The sequence below is a fragment of the Penicillium roqueforti genome, assembly GCF_015533775.1.
Source record: "Penicillium roqueforti strain LCP96 04111 chromosome Unknown scaffold_01, whole genome shotgun sequence".
Lineage (NCBI taxonomy): Eukaryota > Fungi > Ascomycota > Eurotiomycetes > Eurotiales > Aspergillaceae > Penicillium > Penicillium roqueforti.
The window spans coordinates 3,769,321-3,788,936 of record NW_024067565.1 but is presented as its reverse complement, the minus strand read 5'-3'; the positions used below and the strand labels follow the sequence as shown (position 1 = coordinate 3,788,936).

The 19,616-nt window shown below is 50.2% G+C and overlaps 7 protein-coding genes across 7 annotated transcripts; 4 read left to right on the top strand and 3 right to left on the bottom strand.

The window, feature by feature from the left end:
• Positions 1-1,809: 1,809 nt before the first annotated feature.
• LCP9604111_486 (putative cell wall protein) lies at positions 1,810-4,242 on the top strand (the record flags this gene model as incomplete). The annotated part of the gene is made up of 1 exon (XM_039068801.1): positions 1,810-4,242. One exon carries the CDS (start codon positions 1,810-1,812, stop codon positions 4,240-4,242), a length of 2,433 nt encoding a protein of 810 aa, XP_038933034.1.
• Positions 4,243-4,828: 586 nt separating this feature from the next.
• Positions 4,829-6,577, bottom strand: LCP9604111_485 (PWI domain-containing protein; the record flags this gene model as incomplete). Its single annotated transcript, XM_039068800.1, has 6 exons — positions 4,829-4,960; positions 5,041-5,057; positions 5,141-6,032; positions 6,088-6,252; positions 6,318-6,408; positions 6,474-6,577. The coding sequence occupies 6 exons, from the start codon at positions 6,575-6,577 to the stop codon at positions 4,829-4,831; spliced, it is 1,401 nt and encodes a 466-aa protein (XP_038933033.1).
• Positions 6,578-7,624: 1,047 nt separating this feature from the next.
• On the top strand, positions 7,625-9,961 carry LCP9604111_484 (serine/threonine/tyrosine protein kinase MPS1; the record flags this gene model as incomplete). Its single annotated transcript, XM_039068799.1, has 1 exon — positions 7,625-9,961. The coding sequence occupies one exon, from the start codon at positions 7,625-7,627 to the stop codon at positions 9,959-9,961; it is 2,337 nt and encodes a 778-aa protein (XP_038933032.1).
• A 757-nt stretch (positions 9,962-10,718) lies between these two features.
• Positions 10,719-11,767, bottom strand: LCP9604111_483 (rRNA-processing protein NSA2; the record flags this gene model as incomplete). Its single annotated transcript, XM_039068798.1, has 5 exons — positions 10,719-10,734; positions 10,795-11,007; positions 11,087-11,629; positions 11,682-11,692; positions 11,765-11,767. 5 exons carry the CDS (start codon positions 11,765-11,767, stop codon positions 10,719-10,721), a joined length of 786 nt encoding a protein of 261 aa, XP_038933031.1.
• Positions 11,768-12,210: 443 nt separating this feature from the next.
• On the top strand, positions 12,211-12,984 carry LCP9604111_482 (mitochondrial 54S ribosomal protein bL21m; the record flags this gene model as incomplete). Its single annotated transcript, XM_039068797.1, has 1 exon — positions 12,211-12,984. The coding sequence occupies one exon, from the start codon at positions 12,211-12,213 to the stop codon at positions 12,982-12,984; it is 774 nt and encodes a 257-aa protein (XP_038933030.1).
• Positions 12,985-13,521: 537 nt separating this feature from the next.
• LCP9604111_481 (VOC family protein) lies at positions 13,522-14,943 on the bottom strand (the record flags this gene model as incomplete). Its single annotated transcript, XM_039068796.1, has 1 exon — positions 13,522-14,943. The coding sequence occupies one exon, from the start codon at positions 14,941-14,943 to the stop codon at positions 13,522-13,524; it is 1,422 nt and encodes a 473-aa protein (XP_038933029.1).
• Positions 14,944-16,106: 1,163 nt separating this feature from the next.
• LCP9604111_479 (Zn(II)2Cys6 transcription factor) lies at positions 16,107-19,357 on the top strand (the record flags this gene model as incomplete). The annotated part of the gene is made up of 12 exons (XM_039068794.1): positions 16,107-16,202; positions 16,283-16,316; positions 16,367-16,463; positions 16,515-16,717; positions 16,768-17,184; positions 17,249-17,694; positions 17,745-17,890; positions 17,944-17,964; positions 18,021-18,099; positions 18,146-18,416; positions 18,490-18,664; positions 18,724-19,357. 12 exons carry the CDS (start codon positions 16,107-16,109, stop codon positions 19,355-19,357), a joined length of 2,619 nt encoding a protein of 872 aa, XP_038933027.1.
• Between the last annotated feature and the right edge of the window lie 259 nt (positions 19,358-19,616).

Genomic DNA, 19,616 nt, shown 5'->3' with positions numbered 1-19,616 from the left:
GTAGCGAAGATAGGCTCCTGCATGGACTGACCGTGACAGTGCAACATAGGCCGGACAGCTGCAGCTGGACTGCAGCTTGCAATGCTGCATCTGATCTCGCCGGCCTCTTGGAAATCAGACTGAGCGCAATTTCCAACGCGCAGGGGAAGGTCATCCTTCCTGCTCAGAGGCTGTTTGTGGCGCTCGTGGGGCTTGTCCGCGTGGGGTGAGACATATTGGGCTCCTGCAGATCACTACACTACTTACGGAGTAATGTGTGGAGCATGGAAGAGAAGTTCAATGGCTAGGTTATTCCTCGAGCCATTGACAGCCCCTGTTTCGCTGTCATGTTGAATGTCCTGGCGCGAGTATTAGAATGCAAGTACGAGGGACTATAATATACTCCGTACTTAGGGTTAATTTACTCCGTATGCGCTTTCACAGATAGTTCTTTCTCCACTCTGCAGACTGCAGGTCAACTCGTTTTGAGCATGTTCTCGATATTAATTAATATTAATCTATCTTTAATAGATTATTCTTATTTGTCTTGGCTGTAAAAGTGGAGATTCTCCATGAACTGCATAACTTCATATTCCAGTAACATTTCAAGACGGAGTGGCGTCTTGCTAGTGTAGGCAACAAGACTGGAAGGGCCTAGATGCTATCCCTTGTTTTTGTGTTGGGTCTGTCCCAACACATATAACATGCTTCCACATCCTATCCATGAACTAAATCCATTCACGGCCAATATATAGTTCTTGTAATACCTCACAAAGATTAGACCATATTTGAGTTGGTGGCTGACAGATTGCCCGCCACGCCGTGAATAGCCTTGAATCTTGAAATCTTGAATTGACAGGTCTTGGTTGACCAGAATTGGACGTGTCCATCTTTGCCTGATGTGGTCAAGAGCGTGCATATTGTGCCGGGACTAATTCCCCGGCGCGGTGGGACATAGGAGAGTCGGGCCACTCGGAATGCCGCATATACTTCTTAGGTTCCTGAGATTGAGATACTTGGATTTGGAAGCTGTAAGGCGTAGTGTTCTACAACTCTATACAATATACATCGTAGACATGTCAGAGTACGATATAGTTCAGACGAGAAAGGGGTTCTAATCGCTAAAAAAAAGTGATCGAACGTTTCAACCGTCGGTTGATCGTGGTGATCTTTTCCCTTTTATGACTTGGCAGATTTCTTTTCTTGTCATGTTTTCTTTTTTCTTTTTTCGTTCTTTATGTCCGAATTGGATTTTGTACGGATTACGGATACAGAGGGGCATCTTCTATCTCAAGCTATCTCAATAACCCTAATGGAGCAGTTAAGATCCAGATTGTGGATGTGCCAATGTGATATCTTTTGCTCTGGAACCCAAAAATAAACCGGATGGAAGTCCACCATGCGGTAATACACCTATTGCACCGGTTGTTAGCCTTAGAAGTCGTTCTCCACTTGGCCCTGAAAGGTTCCAAGTTTCTACCTCCAATATCCCGGAAGTCTAAGGGGTCGATAGCTCCAAATGTGGACTTGGAGACCGGGGTAGAGCCAGTAGAGGCTGTCCTAACGCGGTACTCCCAATCGACACCCGGAAGCCTCCCGGCTCACAGTTGATCAGGGGTATATAAACAACCATGGCGATCACCTCTTTGGATCTTCAATTGTTCAACTGTCTTTCTCTCTTTCCACTCTTTCCAGTCTTTCCAGTCTATCGTTTTTGGCGGCTATTGCCTGCCTGTCCAATCTTTCGCTTCTGTATAATCCGTGTTCAGAAGTTATACTCCCAATCGCTTTTGCCCTATACATTCATTAATACACCACACAAAACTCGACATGCGTTCTTCACTTGTTATGCTCGCCGGTCTGGCCAGCTCGGCTCTCGCCTACCCTACCGATAGGGCTGTGGAGGCCCGTAACCTCGATCTCCTCGGTGAGCTCCTCGGCGACCTCACCCTCGACGTGACTGGTATCCTTAGTACCGTCCTCGAAGGCACCTCCGTTGAGATCTTCGCTGGTCTGAGTGCCCAGGGTGCTGCCGCTCTCTCGGGTGGTGCTCTCGGCTGCAAGGCCGGTGCCATCCACGCAAAGGCCAAGGCCGCCCTCAAGGTTTGGCTGCGTCTCCACGCCGAGATTGACACCACCCTCAAGACCTCCCTGATCGCCTGGTGTGACGGTCATGACGAGCTAGTCCTCTCCGCCGACGTCCTCGCTGCTCTGTCCGTCTACATCCCCGGATCTGCCAACATCGCCGCCAAGGGTCAGCTTTACGTGACTATCGACGGTATCTTCGAGGCCGCCAGCCTCGAGTCTGCTCTTGTCTTGAGCGTTGCTGCTCAGACTTCCCTCTCCGCTTGGGTTGAGGCTAAGGTTGACCTTGATGTCGACATCAAGGTCGGTCTGAATGTCTGCGCCGCTGGTGGTATTGTCGGCAGTCTGTCGGCTGACATCAAGGCTTCCCTGCTTGCTTGGCTCAACAGCACCGAGTGTGAGCTCAGCGCTGACCTCAAGGTTTCGGTCCTTGCCTGGATCAATGGCCGTGCTGGTGGTGAACTTGTTGAGATTGGTGCTCTTGCTGACACTGCTCTCTCCACCGTCTCCGTTGGTGCCTCCGTTGGCATCCACGTCCTAGAGTCTGGCCTCCTGTCCGTTGGCGGTCAGGCCTCCCTCGCCGCCTTCCTGGGCGTTGATCTCGCCGTTGCTCTCGGTGCTGATGTCAAGCTCGCTCTCGAGGCATGCGCCAAGGGCGAACTCGCCACCGCTGTGGAACTTGACGTCCGCACCAAGCTCGCCATCTGGCTCGCCAGCTCCGACTGCTCTCTGGGCGTTGAACTCAAGGCTGTCGTCCTTCTTTGGCTCTCCTTCGCTGTCGAGGCTGATGTCTCCGTTGCGCTCAATCTTGTTGATGGTGTCCTCGGTGATGTTACTGGTCTCCTGACCGATATCGTCGACGATCTCAGCGTCGACCTCCGTGGTGCCCTTTCCCTCTGCGCTGCCGGCGGTAGCCTCCTCGACCTGACCTTCAGCGCCCGTACTGAGCTCGCTGCCTTCCTCAGTGGCTGCACTTCCCTCAACATCGACGTCAGCATCCAGATCATTATCATCGAGTGGTTCACCGGCTGCAGCATCCCCGGCGCCCCCGCCGCCACTGCCTCGTCTTCCGTCCTCAGCCTGCCCTCCAGCACCCCCTACGTCGCCAGCACCTCCTCCGTGCCTTCCGGTGCCAGTGCCTCCGTTGGTCTGACTGTTTCCGCCAGTGTTCCCGCCGCCTCCGGCTCTGTCTCTGTTCCCTCCGGTTCCGATGCCACCAGCACCCCCTGTGCCACCGAGACCTCGGAAATTGTCAGCTCGACTGTGATCCCCAACCCTAGCGGCTCCGGTTCTCTCACTGCCTCTATCCCTGCCATCGCCACCGGTACTGTCCCTGCTGTGGTCCCCACCGGCGCTTCCCCTACCGGCACTACCGTCAGTGGTTCCGTTCCTGCTGGATCTGCCACTACCGGAACCGCTACCACCGTTGTCATCCCCGGCTCCAGCGGCTCCAGCGCCACCACTGTCACCATCCCCGTCACAGTCACCGGCACTGCCCCTAGCGGTTCTGCTACCACCATTGTGGTCCCCAACCCCAGCGGCACCTCTTCTCTCACTGTCACCATCCCTGCCCAGGCTACCGGCGTTTCCCCCACCGGTACCACCGTCGTCGGTGGCTCCGTTCCTTCTGGATCTGCCCCTAGTGCCTCGACCACCACCGTTGTGATCCCCGGCTCCAGCGGCTCCAGCTCCACCACCGTCACCGTCACCGTCCCTGCCGAGGCTACCGGCGTTTCCCCCACCGGTACCACCGTTGTCGGTGGCTCTGTTCCTTCTGGATCTGCCCCTAGTGCCTCGACCACCACTGTTGTGATCCCCGGCTCCAGCGGCTCCAGCTCCACCACCATCACCGTCACCGTCCCTGCCGAGGCTACCAGCACTGCCCCTAGCGGTTCCGCCACCACCATCGTGGTCCCCCACCCCAGCGGCACCGGCTCTCTGACCGTCACCGTCCCTGCCCAGGCTACCGGCACCGCTGCTACCACTGGTGCTTCCGGCGTCACTGCATCGGCCCCTGCCCCTACCAGCCCTGCCACCATCCCCAGCGGTGGAAGCACTGGTTCCAATGTCACCGAGACTGTCACTGTTACCGCCACCCTTCCCTCCGGCGGTAACACTGGCTCCGGCAAGGCCACTGAGACCGTGACTGTCACTGCCACCGTCTGCGGCTGCGAGTAAAGCAGACACCAATATACCTGGACATAATTCCGAAGCCACGACCACGAGGGCTCTCATATAGATTCTCCTTCATCAATACTGTTAATTTGCCTTTTTTGAGCCCTTTCCATGACAAGATGATTTTTGATAACACGTGGGGTGGTGGCTGCCCATCCCGATCTGCCGGCTCTCCGCCTCTGGCCTCTCTGTAGATATATAATTCTAATTCTAATCTGCTTCGGTGGAGATTGATATATCCTGTTTCTTACGTATATCGTACATCGTAATCTACTGTGCTTTTGAATGGTTATCATTAGAGTCTTCGGATATCTTGTAATTGATCATGTTCATTTCATATTACATTCCCATCTTAATCTGAACTACTCATCACACTAACTAGTTGGCTAAGACTAGCTACAATTTAGGAGACTGTCACCTTCCCCAGTATCAACCTTGGAAAAACATTCCACCTTACAGTATAACAGAGCATGTCGATCATGATAAAAGAATAATTGGAATGGTAAAGTACTCCGCACATGTACCGCGCTAAAACGCACTCATTTAGTCGGCGTAAATTTCAACGTTCAAGTCACACTCGTGCTCTCGTTTAGTCCTGCTTTGGCTGTGAGGCACTGCTCGGCTTCTGGGCAGCCTGACGACGCATAGCAATACATCTCTCCCGGAGTAATTTCTCACGGAATGCAGTCGACTGTGTCCAAACAGAAAGCGGTTTCTTAGTCTGAGCGTTGAAGGTTCATTAGTATATCATTCAACACAGCAATTTGAGAAACAAATGACATGTGAATTGTTTAGACGAACATTAAATAGGAATGAATCTGGGTAGTAAAGGATACAAGGTGGAGGTTGACCAGGAATCTCTATTCTCAATGACCAACCTGCTCAGCAACTTTTGTCTCACTGTCATCAGTTTTGGGCGGCTCATCAGCTTTCGGAGGGGTTCGGGTAGAGGAGACCTCATTCTCATCAGCCATCTTGCGTCGTTTGTCATCAGGGTTGTCTCTTTCCACAGAGAGCGGCCGCTTGCCGTCAGTATCCTTCTTGGGGCTGTTGCTGCGGCTGCGGCTAAGGCGCCGATCACCGCTGGGGCTGCGGCGTCGACGGTTCTCACCACGATCACGTGTACCGGTACGGTCAGGGGTGCGGCTGCGGCTGCGGCTGCGGCTGCGACTTAAGCGACGGGAATCGTGGCGGGCATAACGTCCAGACGGGCGGCGGGATCGCGAGCGAGATACACTGCGGCTGCGAGAGACGGAGCTTCGGCGGCGGTTTCCTCTGGGGGAACGTGAGCGCGGGGAACGGCTGCGGGAAATGGGTCTTGCTTTAACACGGTCACCGTAATCCGGACTGCTGCGCCTTCTCGCTCCTCCGCGGCGTCGCTCGGGAGAGACTGAGATGCTTGGGCGTTCGCGTCGTCTGTGGTGTGGTTCGTCGCGGTTTCGGCGAGATGGGGACGACGGCTTTGGGGTTCCAGATGGAGAACGGGTGCCGTGGGGAGAGCGAGAGGATCGGCGGCGCCGATTACCAGGTGGCACGTAGGAGTCCAAGTCGCGTCGCAATGGAGGCTCACGGAATCGGTCGCGGCTGCGGTTTCGGTCTCTGGGAGGCGAGAATCGTCTGTTGAAGTCGCGTCCTCGACCTCCACGGCCACCGCGATCTCCACGATCGCCACCTCTTCCTCCACGTCCACGGTCTGGTCGCTCGCGGCGTCTCACATCGTCCAGCTCTCGTTCGCGATTCTGGTCTTGTTCGCGTCGGCGACGAAGTGCCTCGCTGGCTTTCTCGGCCTCGAGCTGTAATGTAATATAATTAGAAAATATCCAAGGTCGAGAGCACGCTTACAATCACCTTCTCTTGTATGAGCTCAAGCTTTTTGGCTTCCAGGAGTTCCTTCGGGACGCCCTGTGGATTGGCCTGACCGCTTAGGCACAGCGACCACAGCTCCTGACAGAACTTGGCGGTATCTTTGTCTAGAAATCCGGTGAGTTGGATTTGGAGAGATTTAATATCGGGCTAGAACAGAAGCACATGTCAGCAAACTAGGGTTGGGACACTAAATATCCGACGGCACCACTTACGTAGCGTGCCCCCTCAAGATGCGCGAAGCAGAGCTCGATAACGACGTCATCCTCGTTCCCCAATATCTTGGAGATTTGACTTGCAATCCATCTGTGGGCGGAGAAAAAGCAATGTCAGTAAACCGGAGATACCGAAAAAAGCCCGGGGAAAGTCACTTCTTCATAACTTCGATATTGACCTTGGTCATATCTACCTTCTTGCTGAACTCAGGGGGGAACTTAGTCCGCCTCATCAGCTTGGCATCTACGCTGGACGCCATTTTTGCTAGAATCCAAGTTGAGGGTAGGAGAGTCCTTGATGAGCAAACATAAGACAGGTATTCACCGTGTTGGAACTGCATTCATGGTCACTCGCCGGTGCCGTAGATGGATATTTCGCCTCCGAACTCGCCGACAGTCTGAACACAGTCAGAACATCGACATCCATTACCTACGTGGGGAAAAACGCCTCTTGGCTAATCTGTTGGCCTATACTTGTCTGCAATCATTTTTTCTTTCTTTCTTATATCTTCTTTGAAAAGAAAATGAGAAGAAAATGGTATGCTAAGCTGATTCTTTATCTTTCTCTCTTGAAGTATATATGTGCCCTAATGAACGATCACTATGATTGTATGAACTCACCACTCTGTAGTACTTTTACAGTCATAGAGTGATAGAATTAATTCCTTACAATCTTGCTGCACTATGAAAGTCATATAATCTAAGAGGATATCATAATTTTGCATTCTTTGGAGTAGTTATATAGATTCATGGTCAACCACCCCAAAGCTATACTAGGCTACTCTGAATCCTGATAGCCGGAGAGTACGACAACGGCAAGTTCAGTCTAGTCTACGGAATAGACATAGCAGTAAGTGGAGGCTATCTGGTCGATCTCTAACTGCCCAAGGCTTTGGAATCACTCAAGGTACTGGACCACTTTACCAGAGAAAAATGGGCTATTATTGGCTAGAGTTATATCCATCTTTCGTGTTCAATGTTCTTTTCAAGCCCAGAATCAATTATTTCAATGTCCGCATGTTGTGGTGCAGACGTCGCCATAGCAACAACAAGCACGTGACTATATAGCGCGCCCGCGAAGAAACCCCGAGCCTGGGCTTTCTCCAAGATCAACAAACAATCGACAACTTTGGAGAACTTTGGAGGGGGCCGCATTGATTCACAACTTCAATGTAGGTATTAGCGGCATGGCATCCCCGAATTCCCTCCCAGCATACAATGAACTGTACCGACAGCCACCCCGACCGATGTCCCGATCCGCGGTTTCACGCTCGGGTTCCAGACGGGTATCTCCTTCAACACAAGCTATGTCCAAACATTACTCTGGGGACAGCTCCGACGAAGAGGTCCCAGAACCTAAATTCAGCGCTTCTGTAAAAGCATTGTTGCATGGAGATGGATTAGGTTCTTCGCCTCATCTACACAAGGCACACGTACACGAACCTCGAATTGAAACATCAAGACATCAAAGCCGCTCACCCCGGAATTCGTCCCCACACGACTCATCTAATGGTAGTCCGGCCCCAAGAGTCGTCCGTGTAGGGGCTCTGTCGTCGAGTTCTCGATTCTCGCGCGAAGGCTCTCCATTATCAAATAGCCAGAGCGCAGAACCAGAGCACCATAGCCGCCCAAATGATTTTATCACTCCCGCCCCACGCCAACGGAGTGTTCGTATCAACGTTTCGCGCAGCAACACCCGATCCCCGGCCTCTGTCTCGCCTTCAGGAAAGCGCTCGTCGGAACGCAGTTCGGACGATTACTATGGTAGTGCCGAGCGCTCGGATAGTGATCGGAAATCGCAATATGAAGATGACCCAGCGCTACGATATGGCGTTTCTTCTGCACTGCGGGGCCGTGGCGGCGAAGAATTCGCTCCACACAGCTCATTACGTGTCAAGCGGGTTGGTCGGCTTGCTGGCACTTTCTTGAATGGCCCAGCCCGGAGGGGCGTGCTAAGACGTCAGAGCGAAGAGAGTAACGAGGAAAATCACCAATATCTCTCAGCTGATGGTGTCCGGGAAGATGTCGAAGGAGAGGAGGAGAATGCCGAATACCGACCTCGCAATCCAGCAAAGCCTTCATCCCCTAAAGTGTCATGGGCTGACCCAAGCCCGCCTCTTGTGCGTGAATCCAATCGACGAGAATATCCTCTCCGCCCTGCTGAGGTCGAAGGGCCGTTTTCGAGGTCATCTTCGCCAAAATCATACGGCTCAAAGTCCACTCCCGCTTCATCAGATTTGTCCTCTAAATCCTCGATTGCGAAGGAACAACCTGTATTCAAGGTTCCTTCAATACCGGCTTTGCCATCGGTACGTGACCAAGAGAATGAACCACCACCAACTTTCCGGCGTACAAAGCCCCAAGGGTTGAGTATGCTGGATAAACCCGAAAAGTATCATGTTGTTTACGATACCGAGAAGAACGATATAGCAGAGACCCCAGCAACCAACTCTGCACGAAAGATACTTGCCACGCGAAGCAACAACACCCCCCATAGGGCCGCTCCTCCTCCTCCGAAAATGTCAGTCCTTGAGACTGCCACATCCACAGGAGGCGCATCGACATCACAATCACGAAAAAAGAAGAGTCAAGTCTCAATTAATGGCAAGCATTTCACTCGACTCGATTGTATTGGTCGAGGCGGTAGCTCCCGTGTCTACCGGGTGATGGCAGAGAATTACAAGATCTTCGCTCTCAAGCGTGTCAATATTGAAGATGTTGATCCAGTGACTTTGAGTGGATATAAGGGCGAAATCGACCTGTTGAAGAAGTTGGAGAATGTGGACCGTGCGGTGCGCCTGTTTGACTGGGAGCTGAACAATGACAAACATGCTCTGAGTCTGCTTATGGAGATCGGAGAGTCTGATCTTGAAAAGATTCTCACATACCGTTTAAACGCTGAAGATGCTGTTTTTGATATCAACTTTACCCGATTTTATTGGAAGGAGATGCTCGAGTGTGTCCAGGCTGTCCACGAGCACAATATCGTCCACTCCGATTTGAAGCCGGCTAATTTCCTCATGGTTCAAGGCCGGTTGAAGCTTATTGACTTCGGAATTGCAAATGCGATCCAAGATAATACAGTCAACGTTCATCGTGAACAGCAAGTTGGCACACCTAATTACATGTCCCCCGAGGCGTTGGTTGATTCCAACGTGTCCCTCGGTTTGCCTTCAAGTCTTGGAAAAGTTATGAAATTAGGAAAACCCAGTGATGTTTGGAGTTTGGGTTGTATTCTGTACAAGATGGTCTACGGACAACCACCATTCGCCAAGATCGCCAAATATTATGAACGCATCATGGCTATCCCCAACCCCCGTGTACAAATCGATTTCCCGGCCTTTGGTGTCGGTGGCATTCCAGTACCCCCTGGTCTTGTCCGGACTCTCAAGCGCTGTCTGCAGCGTGACCAGACTCTCCGACCAACTATTGAGGAGATGCTTGGCCCACGCGATCCCTTCTTGCACCCCGATGCCCAGCTTGAGGGTGCTGTTCCAGTCACCCAGGATATGCTTGGTCGTATCCTGGTCAACGTCGTCAACCACTGCAAGGCTCGCGGTGTGCCCAGAGAAGAGGAGCTAGCTGCATGGCCCGCAGGCTTCTTTGCAAAAATCAAAGCAGCCCTCGAAGAAGAAAACGCATGATAACACCCAGCCGCTCCTTCACTTTATTTCCTTTGTCTTGAATGCCTTATCGGCTTTTTCCCATCCCTTCTTGGTTAGAACGACTTAATGACTGGTGTTGGATATATTAATTTCTTTCTGTCTTGGTCTGCTTGGTTAATTTGCGGGATATCTGATTGTCTGTTTCTTTGCATTGTCTCTTTCTTCTCTTTCTTCTTCATCATCCTCCGGGTTGATTGTCCGACCTAACCACGTTGTCTTGTGGTGGGTATTTTGACGAATTTCGGTTTCAGCGCAGCGTGTGGATGTTCATTCCTGTATATGATTTCATTAGCCTTTTCATCTTTCTCCTGCATCCGGATGGATACTGCTTGAGTACCATCGTTTTTGGAGTGACAATAACTCCTCATTTGGTTAAGATGTTTAATTGACAAGCTTTGTCTATCTTCATTACTTGGATATTGCGTTTCTTATCCTGTGGGTTATTTGGAAGTCTTTGATCCATGATCTTTACAATGGAGCTGCTGCTTCTTCATAAAATCATAGTTGATAAATGCCTGACTATCTAAAAACTAGCTATGTCCATTAAGAAGCCAAACATGCGGAATACTTTTCGTTTGAAATCAATGGACTTGACTTTGCGCCATTAACACCGCCCAAGAATGAAACAGTCTTGAGACCGTATGTATCAAGAAAGGGAAATATAGAACTGCCTGAGCATGGTATCGAAGACAGGCGCGTGCCTGCCGGGAATGTGGAGGAAGTGCTTGTGGTCAATTTAGACAAGGAGAACCCTATTTTACGTTAGTTTGAGCTGTATATAAATAATAGAATAATTGATCGAAGCAACTCACGCATTAACACAGCCGTCGTTCTCAGGGGTGTTGGTAATCTGGGCCCATTTACCCCAGACAACCTTGCCGGAAGTGGTAACGAGACCCAACTCGGAGACGTTGACTTCAATGATTGTTCCCTTTGTCAAAACACCCAGCTGGGTATAGAGAGGGTTCTGGGGGTTCTTCTTGACAGACAGGATGGGGAGTTGCACGGTGACAGCCAGCTCGGGACTGAAGAAAAAGTCAATATACCATATCCAACCAAGATGAACCGGAGGGTGAGTGCTCTCCCTCCAAAGATAAAACATACTGTGTGACATTACACTTCTTGTAACGCAGACCCATGGGACGAATGAACCGCTCGTATTTGACGGGGCGACGGGTGAAGTCGTTACCAACGAACGTAGGCTTGGTGATCATACGCTTCCAGGCCTTCTTGTGGGTCTTCTTTCCGGTGTTGATAACCTTGAACATCTCCTCCTCGCTAATACCCTTGACCTTAGGTAGGGGAACAGCAAACTTAGCAGCCTTCTCATTACGCTTGTTCTTGATAGCACTGGAGAGGGCCTTGGCGTTGGTCTCCTGTGAGCGATCGAGCAGGTACTGGGGTAGAGGAGTCTTGGAAGGCTCGTCGGGCGCGGCGGACTTGACATTCTTCTCCTCCTGGGCCTTGATGCGCTTCTTCATCTGGATCTTCTCCTTGTGGCGACTCTGCTGGTACAGCTTGGCCCGCAGACCACGCAGGTTCTGGGCATCGTGGGACGCCTTGTGTCCCTCACGAGCCTGGCGCTTGCGCAAGCGCTCATCGTGATCGAGGCGCTTGCCGTGCTGCTTCTGCCAGCGTTCGATATACCTGGGAAAATGTCAGTTGGAGATCGGGCGGTGGCTGGCGGGGAGGGACGAACTCGTTCTGAGGCTATAGGCAGAAAAAAAGTTAGTAAATGAAGAAATTGAACATTGAGAGGTCAGAGAATCATTTGGAGCTTACCATGATGAACGACGAATGGACGACAAGAGGTGAATGGGGGAGGAAGTTCTTGCCTTGAAGATCTAATCGAGACCGAAAAAGTTGTGATGCGGGAAAAAGATAGCGAACCACGTGATGCTCCTTATCGGTAAGGTCGTTTCTCGACTTCTTCGACTTATTCAGATTGAAAAAGAAATATTGAACAATGGTAGAATATTGAACATTTAAGACAACTGACTTTCTATCAGGTTATATCATTTATTATTACAATATTGGTCTCTTCTCGCTGCAAATCTGCATCCTCAAGTCACTGATAGATAATCACGTGATGCTACGGGCGACAAAGCGGCCATTCGCGCAAGTTGAATTTCTCTAGTTACGGGGATGCCGCTCTTCTATCTCGAATATCGACCACTGCGAACCACTTTCACTCTCGATAATTGAGTATTGACAAGCAGTCAATTACTATGTTTTCACGATCTGCTCTACGGGGCCTGGCCTCCGAAGTGCGTTGGACTGCACCATCTACAATCTCATCCGCTGCTCCCCTGCAGCAACGAGCATGCCTTCACCAGAGTGCATCTTTGATGAACTCGCAACCTCAGAGCCAATCGGCTTCCAGCCACCCGGAATCACCTCTCAGTGCCACTCCCCGGGCGCAAGATACCCAACCGAAGACTCGTGTCAAGGCTCCCACTTTTGACGAAACCATGACACCCCAAACACGCGCACACGTTCCCATCGCAAAACAACCCGTTGCCCCGACTTTCACCTCCCCTCTCGAAGTGACCAAATCTCTCATGTCACAGCTTCCCCACCTTGCCGGCCAGAAGCCGCACTACATCGTCGCTCAATTGCACGCACGACCATACCTCTTGACAGAAGGTGATCACATCCGGTTGCCCTTCCTCATGCCTAAGGTCAAGGCAGGCGATATTCTGCGCTTCAACCGCGCTTCGGCACTCGGATCCCGCGACTTCACAATGAAGGGCTCACCGACTATCGACGAGCGTATCTACGAGTGCCGCGTTCGTGTGACGGGTGTGGATGCGGAGCCGCTGCGCATCAAGGAGAAGACCAAGCGGAGACAACGGCACGTGAAGCAGGCCAAGAGCAAGCACCGCTATACGCTCATGCGTGTCATGGATGTGCGGGTGAAGACGCCGGATGAGTTGTTGGCGGAAGGCGCGGTGATCGTGGATGACGCAGCGGACAGCTCAGTAATTGAACCCCGGTCATAATTGGGTTGTTCGGTGTTTGGGAGAAGCTTTTGGGGCAAAATCTGATGCCGGACCATGACATGACAGTGGTCCGAGGTATTGACAGTACTAGTCGAGATATGGTCTGATCTTTGGGCTGTTGGTAATTGTCTTGCCGCGATGCATTGATATATTTGCGGCATATTGTACAGATAGATGGATGGCTGTTTTCCGTATGCATTGTATTCTATAGTATTGAACTTTTCTGAAGATCTCTCTATTGCAATAGTGTAGGGCCCGTCACCGTCACATGAACGCTGGGTTTCATTCAAGCCCAATCTCATCACAATCTTCTCGGCAAATGCATACACCATACACTGGCATACCATCGTCGAGGCCCGGAGGACCTAATGAAAGCATCTGACAACACCGAAAACGAGGTAGAAGTGAAGCAGCAGCGATACTTCGTATTGATGCCATTAGTGATGCTCGCTATAAACGTGAATATCAAAGAGCAACCAACTACTTGTCTGAAGATTGAAACAGACGCTATTATCACATTATCACAAAGCGCTTATCCTACACTATAATCTTCTTCAACTGCAGTTTCTGCCTACAGATTTCCAACGATTTCTGTTGCATCTCGGCATATAGATGGAACTCATCGGCAACACATGCCCCAAGGAGCCGCTGGAAACCATCGAGGTCCGGATCCGCGCTCATTATCAGTTGCTTGGACTGGGAGACACCACCCAAGTTGGAATTGAAGATCCCTCCTGCGGATAAAGGAAGGAAGTCTTCGTATGTGATAGGCTCATAACTCAGGATCTTTTTGTTGAGTAGATCCTGAAGTGAGATTGAAGGAAGTTGCTCCGATAATACAACGCTTTCGTTAACCGACTGATCGCCCGGTGGTGTCAACTGATAGGTGAAATATCCCAGCCTCAGATCGTGAAGGTCCGATAGACTATCGGGAAACTCCTTGAAGCGCTCTTCTAGTAGTCTGTCATAGGCCTCTCCTTTCAAGTCATCCTTCGCAGCTTCTGCATTGACTTGGTTCAAGATTCGATCATAGAGATGGCGTCCTTCTCGAGTCAAAGCGTAGCCTCGCTGCTCCACTTCACCAAAGCGTGCGGTGTGGGAACCCTTCACATAGAAACCAGACGGATCCCTGAAATATACAGTTTCCTCCAGCGCCTTGAAGCTTGTCTGCCGCAGAAGGATTGGGCACGATCGTTTTGGCGGTCCCTCAATACGATCCTTGACAGGCATGCCGTGATCCAACATCAATCGTTGTACAAGATCGATATCAATCGTCCGAGGCGTTAAGTGGTTAATATGGCAGTTTGGAAAAGAGACAACATCCGCAATCAGAGGATGCTCAGCTTTAAGCTGCTCATATTCTTCAAGGCTGACCGTTGCTTTTGAGTGCCACCTGAATGTCTCTAGACCATTACTGATGAGCTCTGTGCATTGATCTGGTGTCAGAAAACCCTGGCTCTCTGCGATATCCAACAGAGCAAGCAGTCTGGGCGTAAAGATGTCTCTTTGCTCTAGCGCTTTCCGTGCTAGTTTCCGGGTTCTTTCTGTCAAAAGATCCATTCGCAAGACCGTCGTGAACACGCGAAATGGGTTCTTATCGAGCGCCTCTTGGGTATTTGGTCGGAAGGCCGTAGCGTGCATGGGGAATCCAGCGAGGCTGAGGTCATAGTAGCCCACTGGATGCATGCCCATCACAGCAAACATGCGACGAATTGTAGCTAGCTCATGCGCTGTTCCCAGTCGGATTGCTCCGTGTCTTTCAACCCGATACCGGGCGGGTAGAATATCGTCTGGGTTTATAACGCGAGCACCGTCGATGTTCTGGCTGTTTTGGACTGTTTTTGCGTCTGCTTCCCAGACTACATCGATCAGATCGCCGTAAAGAGGGACTTCGCTCTTGTACATTTCCGAAAGCTCATGACAGAAGCGCGATCGCAAAGTGTTCTGATCGAAGGCCATCCTGAGGTTTGTGAATGCTGATCGGGTCAATAGTGAGGAATGAGGCACGTAATATTGAAGAAGTATGTTATAATATTTAGTAAGTATTAGATACAAAATGTCCTATCAAAAAGAAGAGACCGCTCATTTTATATCCTTGGAAGTTGGAGGTGCATTGACTCAAAGCAGCTGATACCAACTCGCCATGTTTACCCGCTATCTAACGGCTTCCGTCGGGGAGATAAGTCCGCATTTGGCCAGTTGCACTCGATTTGTATGTTTAAATATAGGAAGTTGGGTAACCGGAGACTCTTGCTTGATACAAGATATCAAGGCACGGAGTACTTACGGCCAATCAGTTTCTTAGAACGAAGGGTCTTGAACAGCCTCCGAAAATGTTCATGCTATATGAATCATTCTTTATAGATCATCTATTGTAGAAGAGATCTCTTTAGATGCTCACGATTCAAATTCCGAGTGTACAATTATTCTGTTTTCGAGAGTCAAGAGATTCATGATTGGCCGGGTGTACCTTTTATATGTAGACCTAATAGAAGTACACCGCACCTTAGGCAAGAGTTTCCGTGGGGTCTCTAGTCAGGCTGCGGCCGCTGCGTACATGTACTAGATATTTAACTACTCTCTGCCTGGTAAGCTTTTATATAATATACTCTATACTATAACTTCGAAGAATGTGCTGGGAGCAAAGTATATCGGATATCATCCGTCGGAAGATCGCCTTCCGTCGGAACAGCATACGGGACATTGGTGTTGGTATTCAAATCATTCAAACTTATTCTTTAATAAGTAAAAGTCAAAGCTAGTTATAGTTAAGTAGACTTAATATTCCAATACTATATTCCAAGTCTGTAACGGTAGGAAGGAGCTGTCCTTCTCATATGGATCATGGCTGGGTCCTAGATGTATATCCCAGTAGTAGTGAGATCATAACATATGATTTTTTTTCTTTTCCCTTTTCCATTCTCTTTTCCAAACAGACCTTAACACCAAATGCCTTCCCCAGACCCCGCAAAATCCCCACGCGAGGTGAAGAAGTTGAAGATTGGCGATTGGTTCGGTAAAGGGGTGTTCCACTTCCACTTGGGCCAACACCTTCTTTCTCATTAGACTAGGCCAGGGGAGATCACCGTCCGCTTCTCAAAGTGCAGAGATCTATAATAAGCATGGACGCGCCTGAAGGCAAAGCACGATGGGCCTCGCAACGTCGTGCGCCGCGGGCCTCGCGGGCATGTGAAACCTGCCGTGCTCGGAAGACCAAGGTAAGCCAAACCTCACATTGAAATTGCAGTCTCTTTTTAGCTTCCCTTTCGGAAAGCAAGTCCACTCTGACAATTAATAGTGTGATCAAGCCCAACCATGTTCTTATTGCGCATGTATTAGTCCCACGTATTGAAATGCCGAGGTAGTAGTTGACCCGGGACAGATCACTCGTTTGACTGCGTATTCCGCACATCTGGTGGGCGCGGAACCCCCATCGATTCAAATAAAAGAAAACGAGATATTGCAGAATCCGACCAAAGGTTGGGATTTTCATCAAATCTTTTTCCGAGCATCTCTAACCAGGGGCAAAGCCAAAGTAGCGCCAGGCCATCTCCATGGCCGGGGATATATCAGACCGAGACACCAAAAGGCACGAACGACCCCGAAAAGTCACTGCCGTATACTGCTTCTTCGCAGGCCCAGTCTCCAAGTTTGTTGAGGGGCCGACCTTATGCTGTCAACAACCCACCCAGATCAACGATCCCGTCGGCTAGGCGATCCGACGCTTCACAAAGTGGGCACCGCCCTCTCCGATACGAATAACTAAACTGACCACCTATATAGTGCCAAATTCGGAGCAAGGTGATGCTGCGTCAAGAGATGGGCTAAGTGGGGTCAATCTGCATACTAATGGGACCGAGTTCTATGGTAACTCGTCAAACCTGGCATTCCTGGGTAATCTATACGCAAGAGCACAGAATCAAGAGCTCAGATATCAAAATCGTCCCGATGAGACTCCTCGACAAATTCCGGCGTCACCGGATTATACTAATCCTCAATCTCAGCCTTTATCGCGAGAAACGAGCTACAAAAGTAGCAGGAGGTCAGGCAAATCACAACTCTCCATCGTGAATTTACTTTACAATGCAGACTATATCGGGCATCCTTCGCCCCAATCCCATGATGGGACAGACTTTGCAGCACAGAGAAGTCCGCCAGATGCAGATGGTCTCGAAAACAGGACCCCTCCAGTGAATAATGGTAGATTTCCCTTTGTCTTTCAATGCCTATCACAGCCCGTATGAATTTCTGACCGGATTAACAGACCAAGACATCAGTCTAGAAGCTTTATTTCCCCGCCTTACAGAGAGTGCGCAGATGGAGATCGAGAAAACCTTCATCAGCAGCTACTTTGTGAACAAGCATTACATCCACCCACTACTTTCGAAAGGCACTTTTATGCAACGATGTGAAAATGAAGCATGGTCAGTTCCAAATCGCCAGGGACTTTTCCGAGGTACCACGAAATTTGCTGGGCTATACTTTGCGGTCGTTGCTCTGGGCGCGATCAATGCAAGCTCGAACGAGACTTCCTTACTACAACATTTCTGTCAGCAATTTGTCGATCCAAGTCAAACACGACGAGCTCGGGGGGGACCGGGGTTCACGGCCCTTGACTTTGCGAAGTACTTCTTCGGCCTCGCAAAACGGACTCTGGGTGATCTTTTTGAAAGTTCCTGTTTGGAGTCTGCCCAGTCTCTTCTTCTTTTGGTACGTCCATGTCGATTTTACATCAGAAGGAGGCTGACAAGTCTTCCTAGAGTGTGTTTCGTCAAAATTCGTTGCAGCCCCATAGCTGTTATATGTATAGCGGGATGGCTGTCCGCACAGCAGCGGCTATTGGTCTCGGTTCGAGCATGTCTTCTCTGCCTCCCAGTGCGAGACGAGAAGCTAGGCGTACCTGGTGGTAAGCATGAACATAAAGCTAGGATGAATAAAAAATCTGACGCTTCTATTTAGGTGTATCTACTCTCATGAGATGTGAGCGTCTATCTCGTGGATCGTACTCCCGAAGATGATACTAACGTCGATCCCAGAGAAATGTGTTGTTCCTCTGGACGCCTGGACAGCATGAAAGCGTTGCATTATTACCAGACCTCCCTTCCCAAGCTAAAAGTAGGTGCCATTCTCAATTCGCACGGTGCAACCCTGACAGTACCAGGTTGATACCGATGACTTCGACCCTGATGCCGAAGACAATGACATAGCGATGATCCCGGCAATGGTTGCCCTAGCCCAGATCATGTCTGAAGCATCTCATCAACTGTACCACTCCATGCGGCGGTCAATAGCCGATAAGTCCCGTCTGGCTATGGCACTTGACCAGCGACTTCTTGAATGGAAGGCGACACTACCGGCTTTCTTGGATCTAGATGCACTTGCATTGAATGACCCTGAATGGGCGTTCAAACAGAAATTGGTGTTAAGGCTGAGTGAGTTCCCTCTACATGATCCATGCTCCGATTTAGCAGATCCTAGAAAGAATCCTGATCGTACCATGTCTAGGATATTACAATACTCGAATCCTCATCCACAAGCCATTCCTTTTGGCAGCAACTGCAAATACAGACGGTTCCTCGCCAGACCTTTCTGCCCATCTACATACTTGCCTCAATGCTGCCCGGATGAGTATCAATATGCAATACGAGTCATTCATGCATAGGATCTACATTCGCACATGGTCAGCCACCACCTTTTCCTCCTAAGAAACTACAATTAACAAACTCACCATTGAAACAGGTGGTACAACACAACCTACGCACTCTACGGGTCAATGATCCTCCTCCATCTCATCCTCTCAAACTACCCAGGTCTCCCAGACGACGAACTCCTCGAAGACGTCGAAAAATCCCTCGAGATCTTCTCCTCCATGGGCGATATTATCGTCGCCCGTCGCTGCGCCGAGATGCTCCGTGAAGTACTAGAAGTTGCGCGCACTTGTCTGGCTAGAAGACGGCGCTCTGTCTATGGAGCTAACCACAGCGAAGACAGCCAAAACCAAAGCCAGTACTCTAGACTCGGAGTGCCATACACATCATCATCAGGGGGAGTCTCAAATTCATCACAAGCAGCAGCAGATGCAACCACATCAACGCGGAAGCATCTAATTCCAAATTCAACGCCAACAGGAGGCGAGGTCGGTCTACCAGCGGCATCATTTACACCCACGCACGGATTATCCCTCGACACCCCATCATCTATTATGGACCAACGTACTGATCCAGAGGACGGGGATTTCTTCTTTTCACTCTTCAGCAACGGCACGCAGACACAACCTGATCGAACGCGGGCGGAGATGCTGGCCAATTTGGTGGATCCGAGTGTTTTGGAGGATTTTGCCTTTGGAGGTGGAAATGAGTTCTCTTTCTTTTAGTTGGGAGTATACCAAGCGTATCAAATGAACAAGATCATCCCAGCCTATGTTTCTCCGTCGCTTATTACTGAGAGAAGACTGCTATTAGTACCACCAATTACAGCAAATACACTAGCACTTAGCAAACACAAGACCAAGGTAAGGTAAACGTGACCACACTTTATCCTCACTTTCACATCTCTTATTTCACCACACCACTACCAACTCTCTTCACTCTCTTCAACACACTTCTTCGTCATCCCCTATCCCCCCCCTCCCC